This window comes from Euleptes europaea, chromosome 3 (assembly GCF_029931775.1).
Source record: "Euleptes europaea isolate rEulEur1 chromosome 3, rEulEur1.hap1, whole genome shotgun sequence".
NCBI lineage: Eukaryota > Metazoa > Chordata > Lepidosauria > Squamata > Sphaerodactylidae > Euleptes > Euleptes europaea.
The window spans coordinates 99,868,997-99,887,181 of record NC_079314.1 but is presented as its reverse complement, the minus strand read 5'-3'; the positions used below and the strand labels follow the sequence as shown (position 1 = coordinate 99,887,181).

At 45.6% G+C, this 18,185-nt stretch overlaps 1 protein-coding gene across 1 annotated transcript in view; it reads left to right on the top strand.

Annotated features, from left to right (window-relative positions):
* The window catches only part of LOC130474280 (cystine/glutamate transporter-like), a 34,364-nt gene extending 16,482 nt beyond the window's left edge, over positions 1–17,882 (top strand). The window contains exons 8-12 of the mRNA XM_056845831.1: positions 11,368–11,471; positions 12,821–12,917; positions 13,927–14,076; positions 16,821–16,995; positions 17,818–17,882. Coding sequence (XP_056701809.1) covers positions 11,368–11,471; positions 12,821–12,917; positions 13,927–14,076; positions 16,821–16,995; positions 17,818–17,882 — 591 coding nt within the window. The remainder of the gene's footprint in view (positions 1–11,367; positions 11,472–12,820; positions 12,918–13,926; positions 14,077–16,820; positions 16,996–17,817) is intronic.
* Positions 17,883–18,185: the final 303 nt, after the last annotated feature.

Below are 18,185 nucleotides of genomic sequence, written 5' to 3'. Positions count from 1 at the left end.
GCTTCAGGGGGCTAGAGAGCCCAGGGTTGCTGTTTTCCTGGAAACAACCCTAACATTTTGGAGGAACAAAAAATTAAAATGGGGGGGAATCCTATTGCTTAGATTACAGATTATTACCATGTTGGATGAACTCATTCAGCTGCTGCATCATTTAGGATTGCAGCCCCACCTTATTTTTAGTCACCACTCTCGAGACCATCTTATTCATGTACACTTCAAAACTCTTCACTGACCTTATAACAATACAATCCTTTTTTTTGCCGCTGCTTATGGGCTGCAGTCCCAAAGCATTAGCCATCCTTTTATCTATTATATGCTAAACACCTTCTTCCCTCACACCATGTCAACATACTTTCACCTTCATGTTTCTCCAGCACAGTAATAATAGCTATAAAACCGAATGAAGAGGGGCCAGGAGCTTTGGGGGGAGGGGCAGAGCACGTGGGGCTCACCCCCCTTCATTATTCACTTTTCACATATTTACAAAAGGCAGAATCTAGGTTTACAAATATACTACCATTTACTAAAGAGGAGACTTTTACTGCGCAGTAAAATTAACCTTATATTTAACTTATCCTTATGTGCAAACAGAAATAATTTCACACACACACATACTAGTTTCACTTGCAAACATACAGGCACTTGGGGAGTCGTGCTCCCTTGCATATTTCCATTTGGTGCCCCATGCCAATTTTGCGCAAACCGCATTGTACTTTTGGGGAACCAAGGCAGATGTTTCTGTGAGATTGGCCGGATCTTCACAAAAGCATGTACCCTAAATATTGATTTATCATATTTACCACACACACAACTCTGTTTCCTGTAGGAGAAAAACACATTACATAACTATCCTTTTCCTGTAACAGATAGACTTCTCTGACCCAGGGAGGTTTCATTACAACTGCACATCATGACATACAAGAAAACTGCAAAATCTTCAAATAGAAAAATTATTAAACTAAAGGTGATCACCATGGGTTACCTGATTATAAGAAATATAGCTGCAGATTGCTAGCAATAACACAAACTAGATCAATTAGGTCAAAATAACACAGTCACACTTTCAAGAAAGGTACACACTTAAGAAAGAAACACAAACTTAGAGAAACCAAGAAGCTGTTCTACTAGGGTGCTTGTTTAGAACAGCTCTATAAATTTGTTTGCTGCAAAACAAAGTTGAAAACATTTGAACTATCAACAATAAGTTAGAATGAATTTAAAACGTTAGACTCCAAAATAAAAGGATAGAAGCAGAATATAACACATGAGGTATGAACTTTTTTCAGAACATCTATATAAGGACAATAAAAATCCAGACACAAGAACTGTATTCCTAATGAGGTGGCACCTCTGTGCATATACAGAGTTCCTTTTAGAAGACAGGCAGAGGAGCCTGTGTATATCCAAGTGAATTCTGTAAAGCAAGGGTTAAACAGACTACAAATGCAAGACTTTGCCATGTTTGTGGTGGGTCCTTCCAGCAAGGCTGTGGTCCTTTCCATGTATTGAGTGGGTCCAGTAAGAAAAAAGGTGTGTTCTGGACCCGTGCTTTCCAGCCTTTCTCTTGCACTAAGGGTGAATAGCTCTCCCAAATATGCTGCTTCAGTCCTGGGAGGCTCTGAGGCATAGTTTTTGTGTTGGTCCTTGAAGGTTCCACTTTGCATCCTCTCCCATTTAGGCTTGTAAGGTTGGGAAGAGGAAGAGGCTGACTTGAGTCAGAATTCTGGTCTGACTGAATGGCTGGTTTGGGCTGGGTTTTCTTTAATGCATTTGGAAACAGAGAGCCTGCCTGAGATTTGCCAGGCTGTCCTATTTCTTGCACGACTACCCCTGCCACTGGAAATCCTGCTTTTGCTTTGCCACCTTGTAACATTTTTGATTCCATTTCCAAGTAGGATTTCTCTAGAGTTTTTAATTTGGCTTCTGTGGTTCTATGACACTCCAGCACACTTTGCAGTTGTGATTTTAAGTTGTCAGTTTCCACTCTGTTCCTTTCTAGTTGGAGGTTCATTTTGCCAAAGTCAGTCTGGAGTTGCTTGGTTTTAAGAGCAGCTTCTGATTCCTGATTCTTCTTGGGGAGACTCTCAGTCTCCAAATCTCGTTCCTTGTTAAACTTTGTCAATTCTTGTATTCTATTTTCCCTATGGGCTAGTTCCAATTTCAGAGCCTTGTTCACTTCTATTAAGGTTTTTAGCTGGTTCTGGGTTTGAATTAGTCTTTTGATTCTGTCCATTCCCTTAAGGGGAAGACCTTTAGTGCTAGGGTCAGTAGTTGGAGCGGGGCTGTCTAGATCAGCAAGAGCGCGGAGTAAGACCGCTGTGGGCTGCATGCAAAAGCTCTCCATGTTTGCCCCTCTGCTTTGCAAGCGACCCCATGCCATTAATCGGAGGGGATCCTGACCTGCAGCGGAGGAGGGCTTATACACAGAAGACTTGAATTGCTGTGGGAATTCTGCTTTGTGCCCTGTCTCTGCAGGTAAGGGGGAAGCGTTTGGAAGGGAGTTGGCTGGGCGAGAGTCGCCTGTGGGGTAGGGTTTCTGAGAATGGAAGGAAGAAGGCTGCGAGTGTTTAAAACGTGAGCCTCTTTCTCTCCAGCCTCGGCTTGCCTCTTTTTCCTGAACTTGGTTCCAACCTCTCCTTTGTGAACTCTGCGGAGCCTGATCTGGGCTGAATTGAGAGTGGGGGCTGTCATTGGAATAGGTGACTACCTGGATTTGTTCTGGAGGGAGCTTTTCACTCTCAGCGCTTCGGGCTTGTTTTATTCTAAGAAGTCTAGCAGCCTCCCAAATTTTCCGTTTTACTCCTTCCCAGGGCGTGTCGCCCACAGATATCAGGCCGGCAATAACTCTGGTGTCGGGGTCCAAATTGTCTACTAATGCCACTGTGAAGTTTTTATCATTGTAGTCCGGCTCCCCATGTTGATTGTTAATGACAATTTTAGCTAAGCGTGCCAGGAGCTGTTTGCGCATTACATATGCCTCAGGTTCCTCTTCTGGGGCTTGGTACTCCTTCCAAAAGAGGGCTGGGAGTGATTCTCCGGGTTTAATGAATTCCAGCACTTCCCTCATCCAGACCAGCACTGGTTTGTTGCGCAATCCGCGGAAGGCAATGAATGAGAAGAGCCGTGCCTGCTCCTGGAGAGGGGTGCATTGTAGAGCTAACGCTGTTAAGTCAGCCTCATCAGCCGTGGGGTATGAGGCGGAGACTATTGCAAGCCAGGAGACTGCTGTGTCTTGGTTAAAGGGGCCCACATAGGAGGCTATGGTTTCCAGCTCCTCCTTGATCCACTGTCTTGTTTCCTTAACCTGCTTTTGGACATGCTCTTCCTCTCCGGTGGTGACTTGGACCACTGGGGACCTGATTGGGTTAACAGGGAGGGGACCCTCTATGGCGGCTTCTTGTGGGGCGTGCGCTAGAGTTTCCTGTGTCCCTGCCTCATGGATGATCGAGTGCATGGGGAGAGCGTTCAGTATTTGGGGGTGCACCGTGCTGATCAGTGAATGTTGGAGCTCCAGCTTTTGTTTTAGAGCGTGAATCTCCTTCTGGCATGCTTCATGGGAAGCAGCCTCAAAATTTTGGTTGGCTTGCTCTGCCAGGTACTTTGCGGCCTGGGCTGCACGGGCGTGCTTGTTTTTAATTTCTTCTACCTGGTTCTCCAACTCCCTAATTTGCGATATTAGAGCATCTTTTTCCTTGATGCGTTCTAACATGGCTGCAGCTACTGTTTGGTTCTCAGTGGCTAATCTCTGGATTTTATCTTCTTTTTTCTGCAAGAGGACATCCTTTTGTTGTACTTGGGCAAAAACCTTCCTGGTTTCGTTTAACATGGATATGCAGTCTTGGAGGGCTGTGTACAGTCCCCAAGCTATATATTTATCTTTCTGTGAAGAGGACGGCTTGTCCTTCTCGCAGAAGGCATTGATCGCATTATGCAAGGTTGCAATTGGGTTCTCGGTGCAAAAGCTACTTTCTTCCCACGGACAATCACCCTTCTTAGCAAGCCACCTTGCCACACATGGGAGGCTACTCTGCTGTTTAAACATCTTGTTTACTAGTTACTTTCTTCCCTGGGCGGAAGTGGCGTGAAAAGTTCAATCCTCTCCTTTCTTCACCCTTTAGGAGCTCTACTCCGGGTGGAGATGGTTCAAAAACAGTTCAGTCCCTTCCTCCTAACCCTTGACGGGGCTTAAAAATGCTCCCCGGGCGGAAATGGCGTAAAAAACCTAAGTCTCTCCTGGCTTTACCCTTAAGGAGCTCTACTCCAGGCAGAGAGTTTCAGGCAGTTTAATCCTTTCCTCCTAACCCTTGGCGGGGCTTAATTTCAAAAATGCACCTTCTGGAAAGCTGAGCCCTCGCTCGCCGGCTATACCCGTCACTTTCCAAGAAGGGGGGGGGGAGGAATCAGGTGACTCGCTTCTCCTGTCCTCGGCCGCAGTCAGGACTCTCCTGTCCGTCTGCTATTTAATTTCCCTTTCTGAGTCAGTGAGCGCAGGCAGTCTAGGTCGCCTGACCCCTCACGTCTTTGGGGAAGTTGGGGCGGTGAGCGCAGGCAGTCTAGGTCGCCTGACCCCTCACGTTTCTGGGGAAGTTGGGACGGTGAGCGCAGGCAGTCTAGGTCGCCTGACCCCTCACGTTTCTGGGGAAGTTGGGACGGTGAGCGCAGGCAGTCTAGGTCGCCTGACCCCTCACGTTTCTGGGGAAGTTGGGGCGGTGAGCGCAGGCAGTCTAGGTCGCCTGACCCCTCACGTTTCTGGGGAAGTTGGGGCGGTGAGCGCAGGCAGTCTAGGTCGCCTGACCCCTCACGTTTCTGGGGAAGTTGGGGCGGTGAGCGCAGGCAGTCTAGGTCGCCTGACCCCTCACGTTTCTGGGGAAGTTTGCTTTACTCACTCTCTGGAAAATCTTGCCACCCACCAGGATTCCTACCTGTGTCGGGCAAGGCTATTTTAGTTGGGGGGGGGGCATAAGCTATGTCCTTTGCTTAGCCCCTTACGCAAAGTCTCTGCAAGGGGTTCTGAGTTATATCCTTGGCTCAGCCCTAGAGACTATTTCCTTGGCACCTGGCCAGCACAAAACAGAACAACTACTACTCAGGCTCTCTGGCAGTTTAAAAAGGGGTAGCCTTGCCTATCTCCTTCAGCTAAGGGTCCCTGACAATTCAAACTGCTCTCCTGGCTCTCCTGGCCAGTTTGAAATGGACTCCTGCTTTATTTACTAAGCAGGCTTCCACTGGGCAGATTCTGCAGTGTTTAGAATCTGGGCTCTCCTGGCCGCTTAAAAGAAACTGGGGGCAGGTATTTTAACCCTAGCAAAATGGGGGGGGGGTTTCCTATCGAGCTATCTTCCAGAAAGGGGATATTATATTTGCCTACATGTAGGTGCAGGATGTCTACGTGCAAAACCTACTCTGCAGTAACCCATCCCAGATAGCCATTCAAAATGGGGAATCTCAAGAAAGAGATGCGGTTCCCAGGGCGACACACACTCGTCTCCCTTGCATTGCCGGGAAGGTGGCCCGGCGGGCGGCTGAGACGAGTGGTGGGCAGAGATGAAGGGGGGAAAAGCCAACCCACAAAATAGTGCTCTCTAGAGCCACACACACATACACACACATGCTTCCTTGCCAAATTTACAAGGTCATGGACTTTCTCCTACGTCTGTGTGGCTGAAATGCTCACAGGGTTGCCCCGCTTTTCTCCACCAATAATCTGTTAGCCAAAATGCCCGGTTATGAATTGTTATATGGGGGAATTAGCGAATCAATAACCGGCAATGGGCCTAACTTGAGCTGGGATGCAACCTTTATCTACCAGAGTCCATACCATGACCAGTAAAGAGGCAGAAGCAATGGAATTAGGTTAAAAGGAATTTACTCAGATTATATGTTCACACATAACATACAAAACTACACATACACATCACACAACATACAGAGTCTAGGAATAAAAGAGAGGAATAAAGAAACTTTCGCCATGTGACAGGCAGAGGAGGAAATATACTGCACCTCTCTTCAGAGTAGTTGTTCGTCCTGAATTCCATGCAGCTTTGGGGGATAAAAAGGGGACGGGGGGGGGGGCTAGGTGTCCAAGCATGAACACCCACTCTGGCAGAGTGCCAGGCAGTATGGAGGGGAAGGCCCAAGGGAGAGAGAGCGAATGGGCTGGGAGCATTGCAGTTATACTGTTTTTCTGGGGGCGGGGAGAACTCCTCCTAGGTTCCCAGGTGGCAAAAAGGTGACAAAGGATTAAGCTGTGGGGTAGTGAGAATTTGGAAATCTATTATAATTCCAATGGCTTTTGCAATCCCAGGAGAAGTCAGGAGTCTCACTGATTGGCTTAATGGCTTGAAACAAAAGGTGCGATCACTGCTAATGTCTGGAGATCGTTGCTGAAGAGCGAGTCATTGTTATCTTAATGTCTGCTGAATGGCTTTGCTGAACTAGTCCGATGTTGCAAGGGGGGGGGGGTGCTGGTGCAGGCTACATGCCTGGACATATTCCCTACAATATGGCTTTCACTAGAGCAGGATACACAGGAACATGGTTGCCCTCTGGTTTGCTGGAGGGACTGCTTTGGCTGCTGCTCTTTGACTGCTGGTTTCGAGGGATGAAGAGAAGTCCTTTCCATGGCGGCACAGGCTTGCCACTTGGTCTGGAGAGGCTTCTGCACACATCTGCCAGGGTTGCCATGACCAGTCCAGGAGATTGGCAACCCGTTAGGCTACACCTGTCACCTTGGTGTTTTCTGTTGCAAGCCGGATGTTATCAATCTTTGGTCAGTTGGCATCTCCGGAATCTCAGTGAGGTTTGAACTCCCCCCTCCACCGAGATCCTGGAAAATAAAAGAGGAACACACACAACTGTGCGTGTGGTGGTCTGGACACGCGGACAGCATGTCGGATACCATCAATCCATCTGATTCCTGGGGCAGGGATATGCCAAACGTAACTCTTGGAACATTTATTGAATGCTGAACTGATGTGCATCATCGCTTTTGGAACGGGTGACGTTTTTGTAACTTGCTACGCTTTTGCCAAACTCTTGAACAAGTAGCCAGCTGCTTAAAAGCTTTGTTGTTTTGATTTGCTTTTGAGAACGTCACACAAAACTAATTTTTATATGATCTTAAAGGTAAACCGCAGAATTGCTTCTCCAATCCTATTGGAAAAGAAGTGCATGCAGAATTTCACATAGCTGTGAGTGTTCATGAAATACAGCATGATGCAGCCATCCAACTAGGATACTGCTGGCTTAATAAAAAAGTAAATGCAATCTTGCGCAGTATTACTATTATTGACAGTATTTATATTTCACTTTTCTAACTTCTCCCTGTCCCTAAGGGGCTCACAATGTAAAAAGAAGCAAAAGAACACCAGCAGACAGCCACCAGAAAAGACACTGCTGGAGTGCAGAGGACCAGTTACTCTCTCTCTGCTCAATAAAAGAGGAACACCCGCTTTAACCTGTGGAACTCCTTGTCACAGGATGTGGTGATGGCATCTAGCCTAGATGCCTTTAAGAGGGGATTGGACTAATTCCAGGAGGAGAAGTCCATCATGGGTTACTAGCCCTGATGGGTATGTGCTTCCTCCTGATTATAGATGTGGGCCACTGTGAGATACAGGAGCTGGACTAGATTGTTCAAAAGCATGCCAAATGCAAACTTTTACCTTTCCATAAAAAGTTGTTTGTATCATTGAAAGCTCTGTTATTGTGTTTTTCTTTTTAAAACAAAAGATGTTAATGTATGAGTAATTTTTTCTAAACTAAAACCTCTGTATTCAGGTTAAATTGCCGTGTTGGCACTTGGCGATAAATAAGTGGGTTTTGGGTTGCAGTTTGGGCACTCGGTCTCTAAAAGGTTCGCCATCACTGAACTAGAATGACTAAACTGAGGGTATTGTATTTTGGTCTCATTATGAGAAGACAAGAGTCACTGGAAAAGGCAATAACGCTAGGAAAAGTTGAAGGCAGCAGGAAATGAGGAAGACCCAACGTGAGAAAGTTTGACTCTACAAAGGAAGCCAAGGTCTTCAGTTTGCAAGACCCGAACAAGGCTGTTAATGAGAGGACATTTAGGAGGTCATGAATTCATAAGGTTGCCATAAGTCAGAAGTGACTTGACAGCACACAACACACACAACCCAAAGAGGTTTGGCACTATTGCCTTCTCAGAGTGAAACAAGGCCTTGGGAGGGGAGATAGTTTGGAATTTCTGGCATTGTGCAGGGGGTTGGACTAGATGACCCTGGTGGTCTCTTCCAACTCTATGATTCTATTATTCTATGGGATTTCTTACTTACTGTAGGTATTAACCATTTTAGCAAAACCTGGGACTCTCCACCAATTACAGGTGTCAACTAACTTAGCAAAACTAGTGAATGGTCTCTGCATCTTGGTTTGATTTCAGTTTTATGTAATTACATTTCACTTTCCTGGCCCCTTGACCCTGATTTTGAAAATACCTTGTATATAAACAGCCTGCCTAGTAGTGAGGAGCCACTCATAGGGCTGCCACTTGCCAGGTCCCTCTTCGCCACCAGCATGGCTGGCTGGATACATGCCAGCGTCTTTCATCTGTTAAAACTGTTTCACATGCATTAGTCTAGTAATCATTACAATATCTGGACAAGGTAAGCAAGTGCCCTGGGGTTGCTAGGTGTGTGTTGGGGGGGTGGGATAAGGAAGGAGGCAAAACTATACAGTTTGTCTTGTCGTGTTCTGTCAAGTCAGAATGTTCTCTGGGTCACCCATTGTATAAAACCATAATGTTCTGAAGGTAGGCACATAACTGAACCACTGAGTGCATTCAGCTGATGATTTATCAGATCTGTGGAGCTGGTATTGTCAAGTTGTGGTTGCCTGCATTTTTCTGACCTCTCATGGTCTCTGGCCAAACTGTTTTTTGCAAGTTTTTAAACAATCCCCTAGAACCGATGAAAATTACAGCTCAGAAGAGTGGCCAGCTATGTCGCAACAGGTGTGAGCTCATTCTGGTGTGCCTGGAGTGGGCATCTATTAGACAGCAGAAAAAAATGATGCACGTTCCTAGTTTGCACACCGTGTTGGCTCACATCTCTCAGGCTCCATTTTGACCACTCAGCCACCATCTTGAAGGACATTTTCCTGCCTGGCTCCTAAAAGCTGCAGCCATGACAAATTCCATTTGGTCTTAATTACATGGAAACATTCTCCGCTCTGAGTATGACTCTTCCCAGAAGGATGGCATCAAAAACTCTCTATACTCTCGGAGACGAATTAGGCATTTTCCTATGGAGGTGAAATTCAAGGCTCTGTAAAAAAATAAAAAAAAAATCCCTGTCACCTGAATCCACTCGCGCAACCAAAGATCAAGATCAGATCAAGGTACAGCACGGCTTTGTTCTCTGCCAGTAACAGTATCAGGTCTGCTCTGTATAAAACTGGTTTAGGTTATGTCCTAACCCCTGGGAAATGAAAGCTCCCCTCCGTTCTAGATCTCTCATTGCCTCTTCTTTATTCCTGCCGGGTGACACCAAAAACGTTATGGCCGAGTCTCAGTCTCTGTGCCCACCTCCGAATTTATGCCCAGAGCCATTTTTTTAACCTTTACCTTTGTACCTTATGAAACGGGGGTGTACCCAAATTAATGGACTTTGCAGAGCAAGGCTTTCCCGTTTCTCCTTTCTGCTGCAGTCCACCGAGCCCCTCAAAATTTCATTTTCTGAGGGCCTGTCATTTTGCCCCAAAGTTGGCAACAAGCAAAATGCCGCTCCACAGAGATGGGCGAAACTCTCTCAAAGGGCTCTGGGAGGCACCTCTGTGTGTTTGCTTAACCTAAGCAAGTTAGGGAGCGGACAACCTTACACTTTCCCAGCTCAAGGTGTCAAACAGCAGCCACCGACATACTGGTTCAGCAGGGCATGATTCATATGCAGTTTCAGAATGTCTGGTCTCTGCAAGCCACCTGGCAAAATGCTCCCTTTCTTTTTTTGAATCCATTTTGGTCCACGCGCAAGACCAAGGGGTTCATAAGTGGCCGAGCCCATAGAGGGCAACACCAAGAACTCTTTCTACGTTTAAACAGAACCAAATTGGCATTCCATGCATGGCTGCTTCTACACAGAAGTTTTGCCAAAGTTGGCTTCAAACTAAAATACTTTTTAAAGCAACTACACAATGCCATTCACTAACTGTCCACTCTCCAGGTATTCCCTTGCTTTACGCCTATTTTCCCCAAATCTGTTTTGCTATGATTTTTCCATTAAGAACTCAAAGTACATTTGCATGTTGAATGAACGAGAAGTTGCACATTTTTAAAGGTCCCGCCCACATTGGTGCCATTTTTCTTCTGTACCACCAGAGGGCTTTTCAAGGGCCTTTTTAAAAACTGAAAATTGCTATAGTGCTGTAAGTCAGCGATGTTACCACAATCTATTGCTGCAATCTGCCAGTTGCACTAAATTTTCTGTTCTCTTTTTTTTAAAGCACTGCTAAACCCCTAGCCCTTTTCACTGCAGAAATATAAGGGGAAAGGTGCAGGCAGTTTTTGTCCAGATTGCTTGTAAAGGAATCAGGTGGGGATCCTGAAAAGCAACTAGAGCAGGGCAGAAATTCACATGTTTAGCCAACTGTGTGGCTGCTCTGTTGCAGCGGCAAATGCTTTGGCATTCACAGTGGCAATGTGGATGCAGCCAATGACAATGGTAATGTTCCTATTACATAAAATGAAATGCTAACCCCTCTATGGTTATGCAGGGCAGAATTTTGAACATACCATACCCAGACAGGACCTGTCCTTGCTCTTCTGGCTCTATTGATTCATTAGCTCATGCCCTCTTGGAATGCCGCTTTTATGAGGAACTTCGATCATGTTATATCTCTCCCCTTTTAACATATAAATCTAATGCCTCTGTGTCTGACATAATGCCTTTTTTATTGAGTGACAGGGATCCCAAGGCTACATTGTCAATGGCAAGATTTATTTCAGTCCTTATATCCCCCAAACATTAGATTTACGCTGCTCAAGATCAATGGATCAAGGAGCTTCTAAGGGAGAAAGGAAAGGCTTACATAAAATGAAGGCAAACCAAGAAAAGAGAGAGGTTCTGAGACTTGTAGGTGATTGGTTACAAACCCCCCCCCCCCAAAAAAAAAATGAATCAAATATTGTCCTGGAACTGGGAAAGTCCTATGAACTTCAGGAGTAACCTTGCTTGAAGGGCGCGTGGCAAGCAGAGATCAGAGGGATAAGAAACAAATGAGTTGTAGAATGAAGCAGAGCTGGATGGCACACTTGCTCACTGAAGGCCGTTTCATTATTGCTTCCTGTCACCTTTGAGTCCATTCATCAAGATCCTTACGTTGTTGATCCCAAACATGCGTCTCTTTCAGAGTTTTGCACGGAAAGCTTGCCAGAGCCTTATCTCGGTGATTCCTGTCTTGGTGGCCTTGTCGTGCTTTGGAACCATGAATGGAGGAATCTTTACATTTTCAAGGTTAGTTATTTGCTACTTTTTAAACCTTGGAAGCTGCTTTTAAAGCTTTCTCCTAACTACATCAGTCACATTGTACCCCCTCCCCACAAGGGGCTCGGGGTAGTGTATACCATTCTTTCCTCCTCCATTTTTTCCTCACAACAGCCCTGTGAGGTAGATTTGCTTAACAGAGAGTGACTGGCCCAAGGTCATCCATTGAGTGTCGTGGCTGAGTTGAGATTTGAACCCAGCTCTCCCCAATTCTGGTCCAACGGTAAGGACTGACTGGAAAGTCAACCACACTACAAGTGAATGTGTGAAAGACATTTCTGGGACAGTTTACCTTTCCTTTTCAAAGCAACATGGGTAGTAGATGATTAGCAATAGAAAACCGCTGAGTGGTGGGGAGTTCTTAACTCTTCACCTAGTCACTGGTAGCTCCTGGAAACAGTCCATCAGCTGGATTCAGTTTGGAAGAAGAAGGTTGGATTTTATACCCCGATTTTCTCTACCTTTAAGGAGTCTCGCAATCGCCTTCCCCCCTCCTCGCAACAGACGCCTTGTGAGCTAGGTGGGACTGAGAGAGTTTGAAGAGAACTGTGACTAGCCCACGGTCACCCAGCAGTCTTCATGTGGAGGAGTGGGGAATCAAACCAGTTCACCAGATTAAAGTCCGCCGTTCATGTGGAGGAGTGGGGAATCAAACTTTGTTCTCCAGATCATAGTCTGCCACTCTTAACCACTATGCCACACGGGAAGCATTAGATCCAATTCTATTGCTTTAGGGCAGAGGTCCCCAATCTCCTTGAGCACTTTTGAACTGTTGAGACGAGTAGCAGGTACTGTCCCAAAATGGCTGCCATGGGGAGAATCACAAAATGCCATGAGGCGACGGGGCCAGTCACAAAATGCTGGGAGACTGCAAGTCAAGTATCCTTCTATGATGGAGGCAGCTGTTTCTGAATGGAGGCTCCCAGAAGACACAAAGGTGTTGCCTCTTGGGCTCTTCTGGAGCACCTCTTTCTCCAGTAAGGCAAGGAGAAGTCAGGATTAGCTCTATGCTTTGGGGAAGATTGTTGAAGAAACAAATGGGTGCCAAGACTCCCATCGGGGAACACCATGGTGCCTATGAGCACAAAGTTGGGGGTCACTGCTTTAGGGTAACTGTGGCCTTTAGTAAAGGTTCATGGCCAATGAAAGAGAGGAGACACAGAACAAATAACCACAGGAACAAGAAGGCAACCAATCAACAAGACCATTCTTAAGGACCCACCTCCTGGCAGATCTACCCAGAAGTGCAATTAATCCCCACTGCAGTTTGTAATAAATAAAGGAGTCAGGCTCTTACATTGTTTGTTTTCTCCTACCAGGACCCTGTTTGTGGCTTCAAGGGAGGGGCAGTGGCCTCCCCTCTTCTCTATGATCCACATTCAAAGACACACACCCTTACCTGCTGTTATGCTGATGGTAAGATTCTACTTCAATATCAGACAATTTCTTATCTGACAAATTACTTCCAAGTGTCTGAAGTGATTTGAGAAATGATAGATCTTATAAAAATGAGATTAGTCTTAAAATATATATTTCTTGTGGACACAGGTGTGAATCCTCCCACAATGCTCAGCAAAATTTGAAGCTTTCCTGCAGCCTAAGGGTCTTTCCTGCAACTTAAGCATTCTCTCCAGGATCAGAGGAGCATGCCTGTTAGGTGCTTTGGAACACAGGCAGGACAAGGCTGCTGCAGTGGTCTTTTTCTGGGCTTCCTGGAGGCACCTGGTTGGCCACTGTGAGAGCAGACTGCTGGACTTGATGGACCTTGGTCTGATCCAGCATGGCCTTTCTTATGTTACTCTTCCTGAGTAAAATACCAGGGAAGTTGTAGGAAGGCCTCTTAGGCTAGAGAAAGTGGAAGTCCAGTGGCATCTTAGAGACTAACCACTACATCAGACGGTCTGTAATTTTGCAGACCATGTTGTTGTTTGCAGCTATCCAGGAAAAGAACCCATAGTTTCTGCATTGATCAGTTGAGGTTTTGTTGATATGCAAGCATGTACATGAATTCATCATTCATCGGCTGACAGCCTAATTGTTGTACTCACATTTCGTACTGATGTTCTGTAAAGCATTTCAGTGGATTAGTTCCATTTATTCCCAAATACTGAATTTTGTAATTGACTTGCCCTTTAATGTAAACACTGACCTTGGACTTCTGTTTTCACCCCCTAAAAAATAATAAACTCCCTGAAAATTAACTTTACTTTAGATCAGCAAACCTGCTTCCTTTAGTCTTTCCCCCCACTGCAGCCATTGGCATTGTTCCATTGCAAATGTGATTAAAGTTGGATTCTCAGGTGTGCAGAATAGTTCCATGCAAAGTGGAGGGGTGGGACCCTTTTCCAGATTCCAGCTACTTCCATGTATTGTCTGAGAGTGTAGTTTTGCTAAACCGATTTCATTTTTACATCCCGCCCCTCAGCTCCCTTTGGTCACAGCCATGATTTGTGTGGGAGAGCTCTACCACCTCCTGAACTTCTTCAGTTTCTCTCGCTGGCTCTTCATCGGACTGTCAACCCTTGGGCTTATAGTTCACCGGTACCGTCACCCTGAGATACCAAGCCCTTTCCAGGTAATGAAGTTGCTCCTGCAAGTACCACTGTGTTACCTCTGATTTAGACCTATCACCATGTGCTGATGCAATGTAATGGTTAAGAGATGGAGGTATGAGCAAAGTAATCCAGGATTCCAATTACACCAGCATGGATCCAAAGAGGTATGCCTGCCAGTGCGGAGGATGTGAATACACATGAAAGATCAGAAGAGCTGTCGCTGAAACCTAAATCATCTATTTGGCCTTCTGTATTGTGGCAAACTGAGAACCTGCATGGAGCTGAAGGAAGTGTAGAACAGGCTGGTTTGAGACTGATCGTTGAATCAGATCATTGGTCCATTTAGTTCCATGGTTGCCCAGAGTCTCAAGCAGAGGAAGATCTTTTACAAACACTTGCTGCCTGAGAGCCCTGAAATGGAGACACCAGGGATTGAACCTGAGAACTTCTGCATGCAAAGCATGTGCTGTGAGCCATGTACTCTCTGGAGAAAGCAAAGAGGGAGGCAAAGTCAGGTCAGGACTAGGGACAGTTCCCAATATGGACTGCCCGGGAAAACAGAGGTTCGCGGAGTAGAGAGACCCGAGACTGTTAGTCAAGAAAACAGTTTTATTACAGCTGTGGCCCAGCCACCTTAACAAGCATAAAAGACTGAGCCCCGATTGTACTGGGGAATGAACTTTTATCCCAATTCCAGGCTAAGACATAACACGTCACCATTTGGTGCTTATCGGATAGTTTCACAGAGTCAGGAGCACAGATGCACAGAACTGTCTGTTGTCCACTTCCTCTGGGCGGTCCACAGAATGCCGTTCTTCATAATGGAACATAGGCTGAACCAACTCCTGTTGACCCACTGTCAGAGGTCTCATCTGCATCATAGTTATGCTGTGTCTCTCTCTCCCCCCCACCCTTCTGCAGTTAAAAGCAGTGAGGAAGGGATTTCTAATGGGGAAAATGATGCAGGGAGGAAAGAGTTAAACCTACCTTTCCCCAGTGCTAAGGCCACAATCCAAATTGTCCCTTCTCGTGGCTACTTTCTAAAAGACCCATTGATGGATCTCTCATTTAAAGTCTAGCTGGGCTTGTGGTTCATTGTTCACCATAATTATCCTGGGCTACTGTAATTTATCTGCTGTCACCCAGTACAAGGTGTAATTGATATTCCCAAGAACCGGATCCAGACCACATTTGTAATAAGAGGGCCTGAACAGATTTGCTGGTACTACATTCCCTGCTGCTGACCTTTGCAACTTAATTGCATCTGGCAAGATATTTTATCATTACTACTTTCTGGTACATGGTGTTGTTAATATGACAATAACACTCAGATAGGGCAACCCATTCCTGAAAGGGGGGTAGATCTATGGTGGCAGGGAGTGGCGCAGCTAATCCGCCTCCTCAGAGGCTTCCCTGCCGCTGAAAGGAAAGAAAAAGGAATTAACTATATTAGAAACTGAAAATGCCCCCATTGAGCAAAATGAGGCTATGCCACCAAAAAAGGTGGCGTAGCAATGCTGCTGCTTGAGGGGGAGTTCCCGGGGTGAAAGGGATTAGGAAGCTGATTAATGTTAGCTCTGCCTCTTCTGGGATTTTGCTGCCGTTTTAGCAGTGCTGGTGGCAGAGTCCCGCACAGTGGCGTGGCTCACCAGCGCTGGTTTGAATGCCCTTTGTATCAGTGTAAGTGCCCCCTGTCCCAGGATAAGTGGACACTTATGTCAGCGCGGGGTCAGGCCAGCTCCTAAGTCGATTCGCCGTCCCCCTTCAGGATTGCTGCCTTCGTAGGGATGTTGGATAAAGGTTTTTTATTTTTTAGCTTTTGGGAAAAAATATCTTTTGAAAAAGTTTTCAAAAACATGCTAAACAGCAGTGACATTATAGACTAAACTACCAGTCTCTAATACTACTGCGATAAATATAATCTTAGCTGGAACCTTTGCAGTCAGCGTACATTCATCTACTGCCCTCTAGTGGCCAAGGTCCAGAATCTCCAATTCCCATACCTTTGGGCTCAAGAATGCTTAGTACTTTTCTCAACCATGCAAACTTTTCTTGTCAGAATTTGCATGCATGGATTTAGCACATGGCAGCATTCATCTGGCAACAATCGGAATCCTCTACTAGGCATGGCCCAGCTGGGAAATGGAAAGGGTTAATGCTGTGCTGACTGCATGAAAGAATGTTGTATTCACCACTATGTAGCATGGGACCTGCTTTGGGGCACGATCGACTGGGAAGCTGCCCTGAGTAAGCCACATTGAAGCAAATAGGGTTAATGCAAGAGCATAGTAGCAGCAGCAATAGTTAATTCTGATTGGATTTGGTTTTTTTTTCTTTTTTTAGTAAGTGCAAAGGAAAATGTTAAACCTGAAATTAACAAAGTACAAATTAACAGGGTAAAAACATCAGGATCTATAGAATAGTAATGCAAAATAAAAACGGTTGAACTAAGTTAGGGCGACTGGTCCAAGGTGACCCAGTAAATTTTGTGGCTGAGTTTATTCATTTTATGTGTGTTGGTAAAGACGCCTATGCCCCACTGCAGAACAGGGAAGGAAAATGACAAAAATCAAGTGGGTATAAAAGGTTAAAAATTATGCTCAGGAGGGGTTTGTGCATGTGTATTCTGTGACAGCAAAATTTATTGTGCTAGTTTGAAAAGGCATGAGGAATACAGTCTGGTGGGATTTAAAATATAGTGAGAAAACTTACTTAAAACATTGTTACATTTAGCAAAATCTGTGTCCCTCTCCCTTACACCCAGGTTCCTCTTTTCATTCCTGTTTCCTTTACGCTCATCTGCCTTTTCACTGTGGGGATGTCTTTCTACTCTGATCCAGTAAGCATCAGCATCGGTTGCGCCATGGTTTTGAGCGGCTTTCCAGTTTACTATTTGCTCGTCCAAAGGTCAATGCCAGACTGTTGCTGTACTACCTTCTGTGAGTAAACTGTGGATTAATTTTTGCATTATTGGCTTCAGTACAGTTTTGCTTTAGACCTGGAACTCAATCTACTCCACCACTGGCACAGTACCCAAGTGCAGAGAGATCTCCATAGGGCATAATAGAGCCTGGTTCCCCACCACCACCAGTATGTGCACGGGGGTCTTCTGCGTACCTGGACATTATGGAGGAGTGAGAGGGGTATGTGAACTTCCCATGTCCAGCTCTCCGCCATTGATTTGCTCTTGTTCTTTGGCCAAACAGAGGGGACAGGCTGGATGGGGATATGGGAGGACCCCATTTTTCAAAATGGCCCGCCAGTGTGCCAATATGCATCCTCCACATGTATCCTTTGCAGAAACAGTGGGGTGAAGCTGGGCCTTGCTTTGCTCTATGGGAGGCCTGGAGTCTGTGGTCACTGCACCACGGTGGACTGGATCAAATTCCTGCAATGCCTGTTTATGGACACTGGTACCTAGAGGATTACTTATGTTTGTCCATGATCGTGCATGAGCTGTGTAAATAAGGGATGTCGAACTCATTTGTTACAAGGGCCGAATATGACATAAATGTCATTTCATTGGGCCAGGCCATGTGTACCATAAAATTTAATGCCAGGTACCAGAGATACAAACATTATAGAAGACACAGGCAAAGTCAACTAATGATATTATTTTTTTACTTGAAATACAAACAAGCTTAACACAATAACACTCTTACAGTATTTTCTTTTACTTAACAGTCTTTGATCATTGACAGCTCCCCTTTTTAAAACACCAGCAGATGAATTACTGCTGCTCTTTCTCTTTCCCATTGCAGATTACCTTACGCTGAAACTGCAGATACTCTTGAAGGTAGTGCAACAAGAGATCAGGACTTACTGAGGAGCACAAAGGAAAGCCAAAGTTGCTGTCGGATGCTCTGATTTTGTGAAGACTTCCCTGCCTGGCTTACATTTAATGCTCTGCTGGAGCAGGTTCTTCTTCCCGTTCAGTATTTTCCTCATTGGACACAACGCTCATGAAGAGTCCCCAAGACCAAAGGCACAGGACAGTCTATCGACACGTCACAATATGGACTGTGTGAGTGGTATAATCTGCCCTGTTTTCCCCATGAGCAATGCAGATGGGCATGAGAGCACCTGGTTCAGAAGTATCTGAATTTGCTTTTCATCCCTAAATACAAAC